At 40.8% G+C, this 19,363-nt stretch overlaps 1 protein-coding gene across 2 annotated transcripts in view; it reads left to right on the plus strand.

Moving 5' to 3' along the window:
• The window catches only part of BTRC (beta-transducin repeat containing E3 ubiquitin protein ligase), a 339,554-nt gene extending 333,853 nt beyond the window's left edge, over nt 1-5,701 (plus strand). For both annotated transcript variants that reach the window (XM_082267987.1, XM_082267988.1), the window contains 2 exons: nt 3,068-3,262; nt 4,729-5,701. In XM_082267987.1, coding sequence (XP_082124113.1) covers nt 3,068-3,229 — 162 coding nt within the window. In that variant the 3' untranslated portion in view covers nt 3,230-3,262; nt 4,729-5,701. The remainder of the gene's footprint in view (nt 1-3,067; nt 3,263-4,728) is intronic.
• Nucleotides 5,702-19,363: the final 13,662 nt, after the last annotated feature.

A 19,363-nucleotide genomic window follows, 5' to 3' on the forward strand; every position in this document is an offset into this window, starting at 1 on the left:
CTTGCAGGCTTTTTTTCTATAGGGGCTGCTGTTGGCGCTCCTAACACCTAGCCCCAGACTCGACTGTCAATTCATGAGGCAATTTTGCCAATCAGAGGGCCTGCAACAGGGGAGAGAATAATGGGTAAATGACGTGCATTTAAGGAACATAGATTGTTTTTTCTACTTTTAAAGGAGAAGTACAGCCAAAGCTCATTTGGCTGTACATCTCCTATGGATCACTGGAGTGCAGTCTGTTCTGCACTCCTGTGACCCGTTTTCAGCAGGGAGTGGATTGAAGTCCGCTCTCAGCTGACGTCACAGATGCCGGTCTAGGCACCGCGTTATCACGACCACGGAGTCGGGATCCGCCAGGTGCCTCGACCGACACCCGGCTCAGCCTCTCAGCGAGCCGCTGAGAGCCTGAGTCAGCCACTCCCTGCTCCAGCGCTCAAATGAGCAAGGAGAGGGCAGAGCAGAGAGCTACTGACAGTCAGCAGCTCTCTGCTCGAGGAGATGTCAGAACCGAGCGATCGGCAGTGTTCATTTGCTCGCTTCTCAGTGTAGAGATGCCGGGGGACAGATGCAGCATCAGACCAATGTTGCATCCACCTGGGTAAGTATACATGGGGGGGGGGGGAATTTAAACCCATACTTCTCTTATAAGTGTTTAAACTTTAAAATATTTTAAGGTAGTGTACCTTTAAGATGTAGCAGTGAATTAGGAATACACACAACCTGAAAAAGACGGCCTTTCAAATGTTTAGTATCCAGCATTAAGAATAAGCCTTTCAATTTGTTAGTGAAGTTGATGTGAAACAAGATCTGTGTAATTGCGGTCTCATCCAGGCACCATTATTTTCCCTCTTGGCAAAATTTCACTGCGGCCTGTTAAATAGAAGCACACTTAAAAGAATCGGAGCTGTGGTTTGTGTATGGTTGTGACCACAGGAGATCAGAGGAGAGCACTACCATTATGGCCATCCAAAATTAATCTTGGCTTAGTACCAGGAACGGAATAGCCTCCTATAGCTTCTGTTCAAATTGCAAGCAGTAGGAGAAGGTTCATAGTTCATGGATGTTGATTGCAGGCTCATTTGTCTTCTCTTTGCTTCCTATAAGACATTATAATGTCTGGCTGAATTAGTGTGGTAATGTGATGACTGTCGCACGCTGTTTTAAAGGGCCAGTAAACCTAAATTACCACTTGGTTTATATGATAGAGCAATGCATAACCTTTAAAAGTTTCAAAATCAAAGCTGACTGACATTAAGGATATCTTCCTACAGAGAGATGACTTTTCTGACTAATAATCGCAGTAAGCAATGTAGTTGACGGATCGTAATAAGTGGACAATGCACTTAAAAGAACAGTTCGCTATTGACCTGACTGTCTTCTGACACTCTTATGTATGCCTGCCAAAATGTCATATTTTATGTATGGTAACTATCATGGTACCTGTATACAATTCAACTGTATATAAACCCTAAATCTATTTTAAGCGTGTTTGATATGTTTTACTGTATACAGTTTTCCTAACCAAATCATTTTTGTTGCAAAGTTTCTTACCTGGAGATCCTGTCCATAACCACACTCCCTGTTACAGACTGACAGCGCTATGCCACTGTCTTTCAATCAGTAACAGTGCTGTCAGTCTGCTCTGCTAGCTCCTTCAATTCCTATCAGCGCATGGACCAACCAAAAGAGCTCACCTAGCAGGCTGACCACGCTACTGCTAATTTGTAAGGCAACTCCTTAGTATTGTCAATCTGCAACAGTAAGTGCTGTTACTGGCAGACCTCTAGGTAAGAAACTTAGTAACACCAAAATAATAATTGATAAAACGGTATACAGTAAAACGTGTGTTGCCAATCATACTGAAAAATAGATTTAGGCCTTCTTCACACAATCATTTACCCGAATGCAGAAAATTCCAGTGGCAGGAACCAAAGAATCCTAGCAGTTCAATTGACAGGTGCATGCAAAAAGAGGCAGCCATCCATCTGCTGTTCTCAAAGGCTATTGACCTGATGGTGGTCATCTACAGAAGTTCATCACTCCTGGGAGTCTGTCCCCAGGGTTACATCATTGAATCAGGATGATACTTTTGAGCCCAGTTTGCTGGCTTTGGCTTGTGCAGCAAAATAAATAAGAATAATAAATGCGAAATAAGACAGACTGAAAATGGCCATCAATGTTTACATGTAGTCACACACAAAGCGCTTACCTACAGTTAGGGACAGATGTCAAAACCTGGACATGGCTTGGACATCTGTTCTTAGCCACAGGTAACCCTATGGATCTCTGAATATTGGCGCTGGAATCTGGTGTATGCGGGTAAACGCCCGCGTGAAGGAGGCCCTTGGGTTTACATGCACTTTAGGCAATTGTTGCGGTTTCTGTCAGTTTTAATAAAACCAGGCAGTCACCAGGATGTCTCTGTCTTTGGGCATTTTCGATCTTACTAGATGTTGGCTGTTGTATTTTATTGAGTTTTCCTGACCAGTCATTTCCCCAAAATAAAGCTATCTACTAATCATGTATTTTTAATTTTTTTTTTTTTTTGTAAACTATTTAAACTGTACACTGAGTTTCCTGGGCCTTTTTAAAGACTTGATAGTTTGTGTAGTAACCAGTCAAAACTCTACTTTTCTTACTGTTAAATTACCTGTAGACATGAAATTGCAGTTGACCAATCAGCCCAAAAACTGATATTTGTGTGTGGCCTCCAATATCAATGTTAAAGTGTAACAAAGCAGTTCTCATTGTAAAAAACCTTATTCCAGTTGCTTTTGCCTCCTCCAAAAGCTGGTGATAGAAGGGAGGAGAGGTGAGAGGATGCTACTGTTTAAATTGACATAAACTTTACTTGGCAGAGTCCAGCAAACAAGTTTATGGAACGTTCTGCAACACTCGGACGCCCCTCTGAAGTTTGTGTCCAAGATTACTACAGTACACTGCTAAAAATTTGATCTTGTTTTAGGATGTTGAACTTTAATGAGAAATGAAGTCTGTAGTCTGCCAGGTTTACCTTTCTAATGTTTCTGTCATATTAGAGTTTGACTGTGTTTTTGATGTTTGTTATCAGGAACATTCAGGAAGAGTTTTCCGACTACAGTTTGATGAATTCCAGATAGTCAGCAGTTCTCATGATGACACTATCCTCATCTGGGATTTTCTAAATGACCCCACGGCACATTCGGAGTCCTCCCGTTCACCCTCTAGAACATACACCTACATCTCCAGATAAATAACACTAAATAGTACCTCACAAATTGCACAGGTAAGCCCTGTATCCTATGCTACCATTGCCATAGTTGACTTTATCACATATTTTACAATATCTTCGTAAAGCCGTATCTTGTCTTTTAGCCATGTTCCATTTTCATACTGAAGAACAGATGGATGGATTCCTCTGTAAAGATTATTGGCCTCTTTACAGATGTTGATTATTGGCTGGGCACATTTATACTTTGCAGTGTTAATAAGGAATTGTTTCAAGCTGTCCATAGATGTTGGGTGAATGGTTGTTCGGGCATGTTTTTTTTTTTTCTCGAAAAACAGTTGTGACCTAAGCATGCATGCTTAAAGCAACCAAGCATGCATGTTTATGTTGGTAGAATAGGATAAGGAAATTAACATTCCCAATACGGTCTTAAGCCTGTCAATGATGGTTTGAATCTTGGCAGGTTCAGCAGGGACCAGCCAACATTCAATTCACCTATGGGCAGGGTAATTGTAGTCAATTCATCGATTGACTTGGGTACAACCAGTACAGCTGATTTTTAGTTCTCCTAAGAGCTCTTTTTGTGAGATGGGGGGGTGGGGGGTGGCGCCTGTTGCTTCTCATGGACACAAATAAATCCATAGTCTCCTGATCTGGATAAAATCAGAATGCTAGAGGAGTTATCATTCCACAACTGAGGGACCTCTTGTGCATAGATCCTTGACACCACCCATCTTCACCTGCCAAATTTTGTATTTTTACTGCAGGATTGACGTCTGCTCTGTTCTAACATTTACAAGTGAAATATTCACCTTCATTTTTTCAAATGTATGGTGATAATTTTCCAGTAAGTATGGAGCCATCTCAAAAACATTAGTTTCATAGCAGGATCAATCAGTTGGAACACTGATAATTTATAACTCTGATACTTTATTGATATTCCAAGACAGAGAAAGAAATGTCAATAAAAAAATACAGAAGAATTGTACACTTGGTTAAATTGTGTTTGCTGTCATGACAGAGCCATAGCCATCAAGTGTACACTGCGCCTTTGTGACTGCTCATTCAAATTCTCAGCATTTTTTTTAAAAAAAAAATGTTTTAAATAATGTAAGGGTTGCTGTTGTTGGCACAGGTTGCCCTCATTTCAAGCATGCCCCTTTATTGTAACCATTACATAAAGCTCTTTAAATATTACTATGGGCCAGTATGTCACAGACCCCATATCCTTGTATCCTGACAGACAGAGGAGTAAATACATGTTAACCAAATATCATTTGGGTGTGCAGGTCTTTGAAACATGGTTTTATTCTCCACATTTTCCTGAAGAGAAAACAGATTGTTTTTGAAAACTCGAACCCCAGAATATTTTAAGCTATCTAACGAATGGCCTTACCTAAATTTTGTGGTTTTCTACTGCTTTCTAGGACTTTGCTTCTATCTGTATTGTATAATATTGACATGTTCTGTGGTTTGCTTCCTGACCGTGCATTCATTTTTTTTTTTCCTTTTATTTAATGCAGGACTTTATTTGAAAATCTGATAACTGAATCACCTGTGAATGCCGGGAATATAAACTATTTACTTGACCAGTATTTGATGAAAAGGAGAGCCCCTTTGTCTTGACACACCCTGGATGATGCAAACGGACAGCTGGAAGCAGCCCTAGCCAACGTGTGCAGCAGACTGCTGGAGTGCTGCTATCAGAAGAGATTAACTCCTTCATTGCTACAGGGGTTTGCTGATTATTACATAGCTAGGGGCTTGCACACTCCTGTGTCAGTGACAGTGGTTACTTTTAACAAACTGTTGCAGTGTCGGAAACAAAGACTGTACCGGTCACAGATTCTTTAAATATATTTAATTGTCTTGCCAGAATGTCAGTTGCTTTGCTATAAGCAAAAGAACATCTTCCACTGTGTCCCATGCTCACGCTGCTTTCAGATGTGGTTATATTTGGGAATTTGCTGAACTTTTGCAAATACTTAGAACGATGAACAGGAATTTTATTTTTTCCTTTCAAAAAAATACGTTTCAAGCCCCCGTAGTTAAATGAAAACATTTTACCATAGTAAGCATGGAAAACATATTTTGCCTTTTTTTTTTTTTTTTTTAAATTATTATTTTTATTTCATTTTTTTTATTCTTTGTTCGCTTGTATGTTCACTTTTATTTTATTTTTTTCATTGTAACAAATCAAGTGTTGTAGATTCCTGTATAGTTATGTATGGGTCATTAAAATTTTAGCGTAAAAAATTAAATAAATGAATTAGACATTTTATTATTGCATAGGGGGGAAACACTTTTAAGACCTTTCATTAGGTGTATGTGTGTTCATTTGTACTATTAGTGAAGGATTTTTTTTTAACTTCCTTTTTTGCTTGAGTGGTTTGCATGGTCTCCATTTATGAATCATGATTTGTTTGTAATTGTTCTGTTGTCAGTCACTACAAAAGCAGCATCAAGCTTGTCACAACCTTGACCCATCTTTTTTTTTTTTTTATTTCACAAATTCCATAAATAATAGTGTAACATACGATTATAAAACCATCAATAAGAAAAAAGAAAACATTTCACACATCTTAAATCTGTAGCCCTGACTTTTAGGGTAGCTAAAAAGCAGTGATAAATTCCTTTTTGGTATCACTTCTATGATTTAAACTTTGTTGTGTACTGCATTTTTGCAGCTGCCTATTTTTTTTTTTTTTTTTGTAATTTGCTACATAGACAATTCTAGCTACAGATAATGCATTCTTCAGCTGGTTAGCACAAATTTGTTTAGACATTTTGCCCTGGTCCACTGGGTTCGGGCATTGGGCGGTATAGGCATAGCTATCAAGATAATTATTCACTTTAATATCTAAACACATGATATGCAGCAATAATATTGACCGAATTCACCAATCAATCACTGAGCACCAAATCTTCATAAGTATTTAGATGTTTTAAAATACAGCGAAGTAAAAAAAAAGAAATAAAAAATCGACTTTTATTGTAGTAATACTAAGGAAAGTTCTCCAAAGCATGTTTCTGTAGTCTTTTCGATAAGATCTTTTTTTCAGCTCCAGATTAGTTAGTTTTAAAATGTCACAATAGCATATTTATATATGTCAGTTGTACAGCCAGCACATAACCAGATCATGAATTATTCCAGATAACTCCTTCCTCTTTGCTATAGATGAGTCCAAAGATTATATTCATAAATAAAAAACGTAATCTGCATACAAATCGCTGTAATTTAGCACAATGATTTACCTCCATTTTAAAACCGTTATTTATTAAAAAGAAAGGAATAATATTGATGTAAGGAAATTTGAGCTAACCAATGTATCATTCGTTTTATCTGTCCAGAAAAGAATTATCCCTTAATAAAACCGTACTTAAAAATACTATAATTGCATATTAGCAATTCTTTGCAAGATAACTAGGCTGATTTACTAAAGGAGTTAAAAATCTTCACACAATTCACTTCCATTATCCAATCTTGTACAAATTAAGTAAATGGAAATTTTCTTTTCACATGATTGGACAATTAACGTGATAATATACACAATTTGAAGATTCTCAACTCCTTTAATCATCTTTGTGGTTTTAAATGTTGCAAGCAGTTCGTTGCAAAACTTTTTTTTTTTTTTTTATTTAAAATACTTTCATACTCAATGTTTGATTTATTCTCACTATAGATATGGTTGTCTGCTTACCTTTCCTTCAGATAAAAAATTCACAAAATGTTTTGTATTCAACCAAGTCTGAACCCTACAGTTGTTCATTAGGTTCTGATTTATGTTTTATGCCTCGCACTGCACTTTTGATTCATACATGCGAGTCTGCACAGTTAAAAAGTGGAGAATTGCAAAAAGAAAGGTGAGAAATAGGAAATCTAAAATCATCCTTGACATCTGTAATAAAGCTTACATGAATTAAGTATAAGGTACATGAAGTCATTTTTTTTTTTCTTTTCTTAATCTTGAAGAAGTTTATCAGTTTTGCTATTATTTTCTGACAACTGCAGGGCTAAAGTAGGAAAAATAGAGCTCTCAAATTATTCTTCGACCCATTTCGATGAGGCTGCGTACTGACGAGAAGGAAGATGAATTGGGAAAGTTAACGTTTATTTCCTTCACTGTTTTTATGCTCTGTTCTTTTTTTCTATTCCCTAGATTCTCAGGCCATTTTCTACTACTAAACAGCGGAAAGTAGAGTTTCATTTGTAAGGATGTTATTTGACCCCCAGGCATGCTTTAATTATAGTGAATTCAGTGGAAGCATACATCACCAGTGTTGGGTAAAAGCATTGATAGCCTTTGTAATCTTCGGTCTCACTTCTTACCCTTGTAATAAAAATGAAAGATGACCCAACGTCTTTTTTTTTTTTATTTGGTGTCTTAACATCATGCCCATTTTAACAATCTTAATGGTGCTTAATTAGCCCCACAATATTTTCAGCCTCTTGTTTATTTTTTCATATGCATGTTTTTTCGTTCGTTGTCAGTTCCGAGACACAAGAAAAATGCACAAAATTGGTCCTTTTATTACCACATTAAAAAAATATATTTTTTGTTGCAAACTATACTTAGTCTACAGTACAATTCTAAAATGTAACATGTAGATCACAGAAGAAAGTCCGATTTTTTTTTTTTTTTTTTTAAGATTTTTATCACTCACTTTTTTTTTATGCACCTTTAATGACTCGCACTGCTGGCTCAAAAACGGACAAGTGAGGCAAGTAATGACAGCATTGCTGATATGTCTCTTTTGCTAAAGCCGCTGGCTAGAAAAATTGCGGGCCCACTGGTGAATATCATCTGAGTGGTAGAAAGACTAGTTTTGTACAGCATAAATAGCAAAACATTTGAGTTGCATTACAGCCAACAGACCCTTTTTAAAACAATATATAATTCCATGTAGAAGTATGTAGAAGTTTTTGTTCTAAAAAGGTGTCAATCTTTTGTTTGTTTAATGTGGCATAAATTATTACATTATATCATGACCAGTATACAAATGTAAAACAAAGGGGCAGTCTTGTGCCAAACTTTTTTTTTTTTTCCTTTTTAAAAGTTTTGTTTGTCACCTGATTAATTTTACTGCCAAAGAAGTAAGCATTATGTGTTACATATAAAAGCATAACCATAGGAGCCAATGGTGTAGTGTAGTGCCATTGTCCTCCTTTAACTGTTAAGTAATCATGTGACTAAATCGTATTGGTTTTACACTGACTGATACATGTTCTCTCGACTGTTGTCATGGTCTACTAAACGCATTTGGCATGATATGAATGATTTACTGTAGGGGGACTGTGTGAGTGAGGTGTGAAACTATGAAACATTCATTAATAATCACACATAACTCATGTTGCTCTTTTCTGTTTATAGTATAAAATAACGTTTTATTTGCTTGGTAAACCAAATAATATATAGATAACTTAACGTGCATAAAATAATTGTATAATTTGCCATTTTCTTTTTTTTCTTGTTGCAAAATTCTCAGTGACATGGTGCTTAGTAAATGTTTCGTACATTTACATAACAAATACGAATTTAGCATTAGTTCAGAGCTGGTGAAATCACTAGAATCAAAGATTGCTATTTAACATGCAAAGAAAGTGCAAAATAAAAAGTTTACATTTTGAAAATGCGTGATAATTCCAATTTATGTTTTGATGAAATATTTGATTGGGAATGTAACATTGTACTTTATTTTAACAGTGTTTTCTTTAAAATTAGAAGTATATTCTCACATTTTTTGGGCACATAGAGTACCTTCCCAAAGTATGAGATTCTTTATTAGTTTAAGAAAAGATATAATAAAAAAAAATTCAAATAGACAATAAAAAAAGACATGATAGATTTGTTTGTTGCTGTGATGTATGCCTTGTACCAATGCATGGAGATATACTTGATAAATTTTATGAGTTTGGTGTTGATAGGGTAAATCTATGTGTGTTCAAGCGACGTTGAATTTGATTTTTCAAGCTTAAGAAAGCACTGTAATACTAAACAGTTGTATTCACAAATGTGTATGTTGAGTATTGGATGTGAATTATTGTCATGTGTTTCTACACCAACTTCTCATGAAGTAAGCACTGGTTTTCTTGAATTCCATTTCCCACTATATGCCTAGTTTTTTTTTTTTTTTTGTAGATTTGTGGATGAAGGTTTATGCAAAGATATATAAATATATATATATTTAACTAATAAGGATGAGTATTGCATCCTTTTTGTTTCATAGAGACTCTAAAATTTTCCTTTTTTTTTTTTGATCTAATGTTCATGGGTTATTTTGTATCTAAATATTGACAGTTTCATTTCACTTTAAAGGACACTCCTTCCACCTGTGTCTCTTTTGATCATACTAAGACATTCCTTGGTGCAAGTGACGGTTGTCTGTTGACAACTACTGTATGTGCTTTCTTCATTAATACAAGTTGAGGGTTAAAGCACAAAACAGTAATAGGGCAGGTCTGTTAATCTGGTACATAAAAAGTTGTCAGCTTATAGTGTGCGCAAGTTTCAAGGAATGATGTAGTTGGAATCTAAATATGAATCAAGCTCGGTGGTGAAACCCTTTAAAATGTTTTCTATAGACCTTCCGTTAATGAAGTTTGTTAATAAATACATCCTGCTGCTGTGGGTCGCTTCTGTAAAAATGGAGACCATTCTCGGAGCACCATGGTTAAGAAAAGTTTGTGTCCATGCTGTAAATTTTTTTTTTTTTTCTTAGGTCCAAGTTGAAATTTTGTTTTGGTTCTGTTAATGTAAAATTACAGATTGAAGTTGGGGTATGGTCCCCTGTCACCATGTTGACAAAACTAGACAATGGGCAGGTAATACATATCTGTCCGCTGGGTGGCAAGTTAAATCTTCATTTTCCTCAAGAACCCTGCTGCTCTTTGATACTTTCAGGTGTGTTTGATGGCATGTCTAAGGTTCTGTCCTACTGGCCAGCCAGTTTATCACTATGCAGTAGTGACAAAGCAGCCAGCAAGGAGGACAACGTCCCGCAGCATGGGACAGACAAGCTATATGACATACCATTATATGTTGGCTAGCAGCAATGCCCAAAGCTCCTGAAGTAAATGATGATTTGTCTCGCTACTTGCCAGGCACAAGTACTATGTACTGCTCATATTTTACAGCCTGGACATGGTCTACTTTTTTCATTGTGGCAACTGGATTACTTAAAAAATAACCTAACATATGTTTTAAAAATGTATGTTTAATAAGCAGTATAGACAATGGATACCCTAAAAATAAAATCAAACCTATACTTTTTTTTTTAGTATCTTGATAGTCATTAAAGATGCCTATTGTTTTATTAACTTTTAGAGTTCAGCTTTACTCACATTATCTGTCTGTGGTGTAAAATTTGGAACCAAACCTAGTTCATGAATACTGCAAATTTTTTTTTTTTTCTTTTTTTATACTGGATATATTGGGATGCAATATATTTCACTAATGAAATGGTAATCGCCAAGTATCCTCTTTGCATACCATTATTAACAATAGTAACATATCTGCATTTTGGGATTGTGTGATGTAGTTTTTTTCAATAATAAACATCTGCCCATTGCGCTCTTAAAGAGTTGTTGCCTTATAAAAGCCTTTAGGGTCATATTTTAAAATGATACAACAAAATGATGATGGGCTGATCAGTCTCCATTCCCAGAATTTGAAGCAACTGATGGAAAACTGTGATTGTTGATGTGATGTGTTGTACCTCTGTACACTTGTGATAGGATAATGGTATTTTTTCCACTGTTCAACTGGAAATTGAAATATGATAATAAAATAAACTAATATAATGCTGGTTTCTTTTTTATATTACTTTTGTTATCTTTCCTGATCTGTGTAAAATAGCACTAAAGTGGACCTTCAACGTTAATTAAAACTTATTTTCCCCTGTCTTATTCCCTCTTTTTTCACATTTGGAATGATGTTCACCCACTAGATTCTGCCTTTACACACGTGCTGCAGGGCTTCGGGTCCTAGCAGAGCCCTTTGGCACATATGCACAGGCGCAGGGTTCCCACACAAGCGCTGAGAGAGAGCAGGTAAGGAACTCCCAAACCTCACCTTGTCTGTGTATATGCAGAAACTACTACAGACATGCATAGATGATCCACAGGGCTCTTCCGGAACCCAAAAGGCTAAGAAGAGCCCTTTGGCACATCTGCGCACACACCTGAATAATAAAGATGGCAGGGGGAGGCAAAACTAAATGGGACTGAAGTGCCTCATTAACTCTAAAAAAATATTTGGGATGAAAGATAATTTGCAAAGATAATGCTAAATTATAACCTAGGTAAATCCAAAATATATTTTTCAGTATACAGTATTTTGCCAAAAGCAATTTTCTCTTTCGTTCGCTGACAGACACAGCTTCAAGTCCAAGGTTTCCAAGGTTTTTATTTAAACCTGTTTACAGTTCCCAGGAAAGAAGGCAAGGTTCGACGATCTTGGATCTCAAGGCTCTGAACCACTTTGTGCAGATTCCGAAATTTTGGTTGGATTCCATCCGCACAGTAATACTTTCCTTCATCAAGGAGATCTGATGGCTTCTATCGATCTCAAGAATGCTTACCTTAATATCCCAATATGTCGGTGCATCAGCGTTTTCTTCGTTTTGCCGCGGGCGAGGAGCACTTTGTTTGTGGCGTTACCCTTTGGTCTCGCTTCAGCTCCTTGAGTGTTCACCAAGGTTTTGGCGCCAGTGTTGGCCTTGTTACTGCAGAAGGGGATCAGGGTACTGGGTTACCTGTACGATCTGCTTCTGCGTGTAGAGTCTTCCTGGGCTCTAGAAGCCGACTTGGAGGTTACAGTGCGAACTCTGTAGGAGTTCGGGTGGACACTGAATTTTCAGAAATTGGCACTGTCTCCATCCATAAAGCTGAACTACTTGGGTCTGACGCTGGACTCAGCGTCAGCCTGGGTGTTTCTTCCTCAGACAAAACTACTGAAGCCACAGGAGGCTGTTCGGCTCCAGTTGTCCAACCATCGATCATCTCTCAGGAATTGCTGGGTCTTATGGTCTGCACCTTCGAGACGGTTCCATTTGCGCAGTTCCACACCAGACCTTTGCAAAGGGAGATTCTGATCAAATGGAACAAGGATCTGCTGTCTATGGACAATCTGATTCTGTTGAGTCGGGGTTCAAGGAAGTCTCTCTCCTATGGTGGCTCCGCTCCCTGGCCCTACATCTGGGAAAATATTTTCTTTCCCTGTATTGGACTGTAATCACCACGAATGCAAGTCTGTCCGGATGGGGAGGTGTCTTGGGAGTGTGTTCAGCCCAAGGTGTCTGGACTCGGTAGGAGTCCAGGTTGCCGATTTTTAACATCCTGGAAATTCGGGCGATCAGACTTTGTCCGTCTCAATGGACATATCACCTGCAGGGATGACCTGTGCGGATACAATCGGACAATGCTGTGGCGTATGTCAATCGTCAAGGGGGCACAAAGAGTGCCCTGGCAGCCCGGGAAATGGCCGGCATCCTGAGATGGGCAGAACAATATGTTCCTGCTCTCTCTGCTGTGCACATTCTGGGGGTAGAGAATTGGCAACGGACTATCTCAGTCGGCAGACGTTGGATCCGGGAGAATGGTCTCTTCACCCGGAGGTATTTCATCAACTGTGTCTTCAGTGGGGGACCCCCGATGTGGACCTACTGATGCCGCAGATGCTCTGGTGGCCCCTTGGGGTTAGTATCGTCTGATTTACGTCTTTCCTCCAGATCAACTTCTGTTGAGCCTGCTAAGCAGACTTGAGGAAGAAGGAATTCCAGTCATTCTGGTGGCACCAGACGTACTTTACTTGGTGTGAGTCGCGGGGGTTTCTCCCCGCTCTTTTCCTGTTTCTCGCCTGTTCTCTACAATTGGGTGTAGATCAACATTTGGCTCTGGGCACCATCAAAGGCCAGATTTCTCTATCGCTCATTGACAGACGTAGTCTTCTTGATTCTCAAGAGCTGGGTTATGTTGTCTCCGCAGGAGTAGGACTAGGCAGAAAGACAAAACGTTCTGGCTCCACCTTAGGGGCAGTCCCTGAGGGTATATCCTCCCTCTCTCTGCTACAGGGAATCAGTTTTTTTCTGCCTAGTCAGGAGTAAGGACCTAAGTTCCTTGCTGGGATCTTTTGGTCCTGGCAAGACTTTTTTCTTTAGAAAAAGACATTTTTTAGGTAGTTTTTCTCCAGTGTTTTTCCTGTGAGATCTTCAAGCAAAAATGCCGGACTGGGCGACACTTGTGGTCACCCCAGCCGGCCTATGAGCGCGCGCAGACCATGGCATTGCGCTTGGTCGGCCGCGACACATTCAAGTAAGTATGCGGGGCCGGGCGACGGGCTGGATGTTGAGATCCAGTGGTCACCCCGGTTTCTGCCTACGAGCGCGTGCAGACCAGAGCTCCGTGCTGGGTCGGCCGCGACGGAGTCCCAGTGGAGGGACTGACCTTGCGAGTTAAAAGTCTCGCTTGGACGCCAGGAACCAGAGAGTCGAGGCGTTCGGAGTGGTCCACAACCCCCCACCCCGGTGGAGAGGGTATTGTGAAGAGAGGGTGCCTGTCGGTTCGGTATGGTGAGTAAACGTTCCCTTTTTTTTCTTTCCTCGTTATGAGGCAGTATGAATTATGGGCCCCTCCATATATGATCAGTATATATCTGATACTTATAAGTCCCCCTTGTAATACAGCATGTGTTTGTGGGAAGTGGACTTGGTTTGAGAGCTAACACTCTACCCAGCAGACTGTAACATTACAGCAGACATAGGAGGTATAATCCTACCTTATTTGTAGTGTATCTCCTGTAGATCCATATATCGCCTCTTAGCAGAGATGCAGGTGGATGTGCTGGGAAAACGATTTCGGCGGTCCGCCGCCATTTTGCCGTAGACCAAGTGCATGTATGTCCTCAGGTCACGCCGGCCGCCATGTTTTTGGAGTCTTATGTCTCTTCTATGGGGGCGGCCATGTTTCGTGAGCCCAGCTACCTCGTGGAGAGCTGGGAACGCCGGAAGGCGTACACAGGGGGCGGAGCCACGTCCTTCTACCTGGGAAAAAGCAACAGCTCCTTCCAGTCTGTGTAAGACAGACGCTGACTGCAGTTGGTTGGAAACTTCACTGCATTGGTTGGTGAGCCTTGGGGGTCCCTCTCTCTCTCTGTGGGATCGAGAAGCAGGTACTCTGAGGGGCGCTATTGCGCTAGGGGGAGACACACAAAAAAAAAAAAAAAAAGAAGTTTTTTTGTTTTTGCTGGCAAAGGTGTCCTGAATTAACATGGACCCTGCCACTCATGTATCTCCTCCGGATCCCCTCGAGGGGTCTGCAGGATCCTCCAGCACCCCACTGACAATTGAATCATTGTCAGCTATTATGGAAACTTTTGTGTCCCGGGTGGAAGTGGCTTGTCAGGGACAGGGCGCAAGAAAGCGACCCCCGCCTAACCCCTTATTATCTGAAACCTCGGATTCAGACTCTGAGCCTATTTCTGCAGTTGCAGGTACTTAATCTGGGATTGGTGTCTCGGGTCCTGTCTCTTCAGACAGCGAGGAGGATGTTTCGGCATCAGCCATAGCCCGAGAGGAAGCGTTGGTAAACGCACTCATTGTATCTGTTCAAGAAACCTTAAGGTTACAGGGTATTCCATCGGAAATAGCTGAAACTGAAATCCCTTTCGGGACTAAAAAACGCATCAAAGTGGCGAAGGTTTTTCCATTGCCCAAATGTTTTGGCAATCCAATCGAAGAAGAATGGCGTCTGCCAAAACGCACTTTTACTATTTCTAAACGCATTAACAGGCGTTATCCGTTTGAGGAAACCCTCATTAAGAAATGGACAGAACCACCTGTGGTGGATTCACCAATTGCTAGATTGAATAAAGCCACGGTTATTCCTCTAGAAGACGCTCCGTCTTTTAAAGATCCAGTGGATCGCAAGATAGAAGCTATGTCTCGCACCATGTTTTCCTTGATTGGATCAGCTTTCAGACCTATAATAGCTATTGGTCTGGTTTCGCAGGCTGTAACTGAATGGACCAAGTGGTTACGCCGGGACTTAGAAGAGGTCCCTCAGGCGGTATCAGATTTGTTGGAACAAATGATACAGGGGTTACAGTTTGTGTGTGATGCGGCGTTAGACGCCACTCCATTATTGGCGCGAGCATCAGTCTCAGCAGTGGTTCTCAGGCGTACACTGTGGCTAAAAGGTTGGTTAGCCGACCAAGGTTCCAAAAAAGCATTGGCTAATATCCCCTTTTTAGGAGAGCGTCTATTTGGAGCCAACTTAGATGAGATCATTAAGGATCTCACGGGTGGAAAGAGCACCTTTTTACCGCAAAATTTTAAAGGTAAAGGAACTCGTCAAAGACGAGGGCCTTCTTTTTCTGCTCACAAGAGGTTTTTTCGTCCCGCGGGTGAAAAAATTAAGTCCTCCAAAGCTCCTGCAGGAGGCGTCAGGGGTCGTTGGTCGGGCAAGCAAAAGCCCACCCCCTCCAGACCTGAAGATAAACCGTCCAAAGCCTGAAGGTGCGCCCCCACCCATAACTGGGGTGGGGGGACGTCTTCGCCGGTTCCCAGATCCATGGCTTTCCAGAATCCCGGACAAATGGGTTTGCGAAGTCATAAGGTCAGGGTACAAGTTCGAGTTTCGATCTCTCCCACCGGCGCGATTCTTCCCTTCCAATATCCGACTATCCCCGGATCGTTTAGAAGATCTGCGGAGAGCAGTCACAGATTTACTACAACAAGGAGTGGTAGTCCACGTTCCTTGGACAGAACGGTTTCAAGGGTTTTATTCAAACCTATTTACAATACCCAGGAAAGAGGGCAAAGTGCGTCCAATTCTGGACTTAAGGGCACTCAATTCTTTTGTCAACATAAGAAGATTCAGAATGGAGTCCATTCGCACAGTAGCAGCCTTCCTGCATCCAGGGGATGTCCTAGCGTCCATAGACATCAAGGACGCATATCTTCACATTCCCATTTTCGCAGGACATCAGCGGTTTCTACGCTTTTCCGTAGAAGAGAACCACTATCAGTTTGTGGCGTTACCTTTCGGTCTCGCCACGGCTCCGCGGGTCTTCACAAAGGTGTTGGCCCCAATGTTGGCACTTCTGCGCCAAAGAGGCATATCGATCCTTGGTTACCTAGACGATCTTCTGCTTCATGCAGAGTCTCCTCAGACCTTGCTACAAAACATAGAAATTACTATGATTTCTTTACAGGAATTCGGGTGGCTGGTGAACCAGCAAAAGTCATTTCTGGTTCCCACCCAGAGGCTCGAATATCTGGGTCTAATTCTAGACACAGTCAGGACAAGAGTTTTTCTTCCGGTAGGGAAACTCCGAAAGATTCAATCAGCAGTCCAGTTGTTACTGTCCAACAGCTGGTCTTCCCTTCGGACTTGCATGAGGGTTCTGGGGTTGATGGTGGCTTCGTTCGAAGCAGTCCCATTTGCCCAGTCCCATACCCGAATTCTTCAGCAAGAGATTCTTCTCAGATGGAATCGGAATCCGGAATCCCTGGACAATCCGATCCGATTGAGCAAACAGACCAGAGAGTCTCTGGTCTGGTGGCTTCGGTCTCCGATGCTCAGCCAGGGAAAGTCATTTCTGCCAATATATTGGACGATAGTGACCACGGATGCCAGTCTATCCGGATGGGGAGGAATTCTCGGTCAGTTATCTGTCCAGGGACTTTGGTCCCCGGAAGAATCCAGGTTACCGATAAATGTATTGGAACTGAGAGCGATCAGACTTTGTCTGATTCACTGGACCGAGCAGCTCCAGGGCAGTAGAGATGTATAGAACTGTTCGCCGGCGAACAGTTCCCGGCGAACTTAGCATGTTCGCGTTCGCCGCTGCCGGCGAACATATGCGATGTTCGGTCCGCCCCCCATAAGACATCATTGAGGCAAACTTTGACCCTGAACTTTACAGTCAGCAGACACATTTCCAGCCAATCAGCGTACCTCCCTCCCACACCCTCCCACCTCCTATAAATAAGCAAGGGCAGCATCCATCTTAGATCATTCTGAAGCAGTGTGTGTAGTGAGAGTAGGGAGAGCTGCTGCTGCTGCTGCTGCTGCTGCTGCTGCTGTTAAGCTAGGGACAGTTAGTCAGTGTTCCTGGTCTTGCAGTGTTCTTGGTCCACTACTGCTGTAATATCAGCACCCCAAAAAGCCCTTCTAAGGGCTGGTATTTGTGGTTTTTTTTTTTTTTTTTTTATATATATATATATATATATATATATATATATATAATACCTAGCGTCCCCAAAAGCCCTTTTAAGGGCTGGTAATTGAGTTGTTTCTTCATATATATATATATATATATATCTATATCTATCTAGTGTCCCCAAAAGCCCTTTTAAGGGCTGGTAATTGAGGATTTTTTTATTTATATATATACATATATATATATATATATATTAGTGTCCCCAAAAGCCCTTTTAAGGGCTGGTAAGGTAATAGATTTTTTTCTTATATATATATATAATCTCTATTGTACACTGCAGTTGCCTGCCCGCTGTGTGTGAGAGGCCACAGACCTACCACAGACTGTACTGTGTGCACACCACACTCATTTCGGGTGGCACAGGCACAGTACCTGGCATTTTAAAAAATATTTTTTTTTCCTCTGTCATAATTGCAGTGAGTGCTGTGTCAGGTCCACAGAGTGCACTGTACCCACTGCAGTGCACTGCCCACCACTGATATATATACGTTGGCACAGCATCTTGTTGCAATAAATTGAAAAAAAAAAATATTTTTTATTATTGCAGTTGCCTGGGCTGCCAGTGACTGTCAGGTCCACAGAGTGTACTGTGCCCACTGCAGTGCCACTGTGTGCCCACCCACCACTGATATATAAGGTGGCACAGCAGCTTGCAAAGTAAAAAAAATATATATATTTTTTTAAATTGCAGTTGCCTGGGTGCCAGTGACTGCTGTCAGGTCCACAGAGAGTGTACTGTGCCACTGCCCACCCACCACTGATATATAAGGTGGCACAGCAGCTTGCAAAGTAAAATAAAATATATTTTTTTAAAATTGCAGTTGCCTGGGTGCCAGTGACTGCTGTCAGGTCCACAGAGAGTGTACTGTGCCACTGCCCACCCACCACTGATATATAAGGTGGCACAGCAGCTTGCAAAGTAAAAAAATATATATATTTTTTTAAATTGCAGTTGCCTGGGTGCCAGTGACTGCTGTCAGGTCCACAGAGAGTGTACTGTGCCACTGCCCACCCACCACTGATATATAAAGTGGCACAGCAGCTTGCAAAGTAAAAAAATATATATATATTTTTTAAATTGCAGTTGCCTGGGTGCCAGTGACTGCTGTCAGGTCCACAGAGAGTGTACTGTGCCACTGCCCACCCACCACTGATATATAAAGTGGCACAGCAGCTTGCAAAGTAAAAAAAATATATATATATTTTTTAAATTGCAGTTGCCTGGGTGCCAGTGACTGCTGCCAGGTCCACAGAGAGTGTACTGTGCCACTGCCCACCCACCACTGATATATATGCCTGCAAGAGAAAAAGACAGCCGCAGAGAAGCCGTATTCCTGAAAATATAAGAAAAATGCTGTTTTTTAGGGGTTCTGGACATGCTACAGAGCTGAAACTTGACAGGTACACTTTTTAGACCCCCCATACACTAAATACAAAAAATGACATGCCTGCCTAAAAAAATGCCCGATAAATGCCTGCAAGAGAAAAAGACAGCCGCAGAGAAGCCGTATTCCTGAAAATATAAGAAAAATGCTGTTTTTTAGGGGTTCTGGACATGCTACAGAGCTGAAACTTGACAGGTACACTTTTTAGACCCCCCAGACACTAAATACAAAAAATGACATGCCTGCCTAAAAAAATGCCCGATAAATGCCTGCAAGAGAAAAAGCCAGCCGCAGAGAAGCCGTATTCCTGAAAATATAAGAAAAATGCTTTTTTTTAGGGGTTCTGGACATGCTACAGAGCTGAAACTTGACAGGTACACTTTTTAGACCCCCCAGACACTAAATACAAAAAATGACATGCCTGCCTAAAAAAATGCCCGATAAATGCCTGCAAGAGAAAAAGACAGCCGCAGAGAAGCCGTATTCCTGAAAATATAAGAAAAATGCTGTTTTTTAGGGGTTCTGGACATGCTACAGAGCTGAAACTTGAC

Source organism: Pelophylax lessonae, assembly GCF_965119305.1.
Source record: "Pelophylax lessonae genome assembly, chromosome: 9".
Classification (NCBI taxonomy): domain Eukaryota; kingdom Metazoa; phylum Chordata; class Amphibia; order Anura; family Ranidae; genus Pelophylax; species Pelophylax lessonae.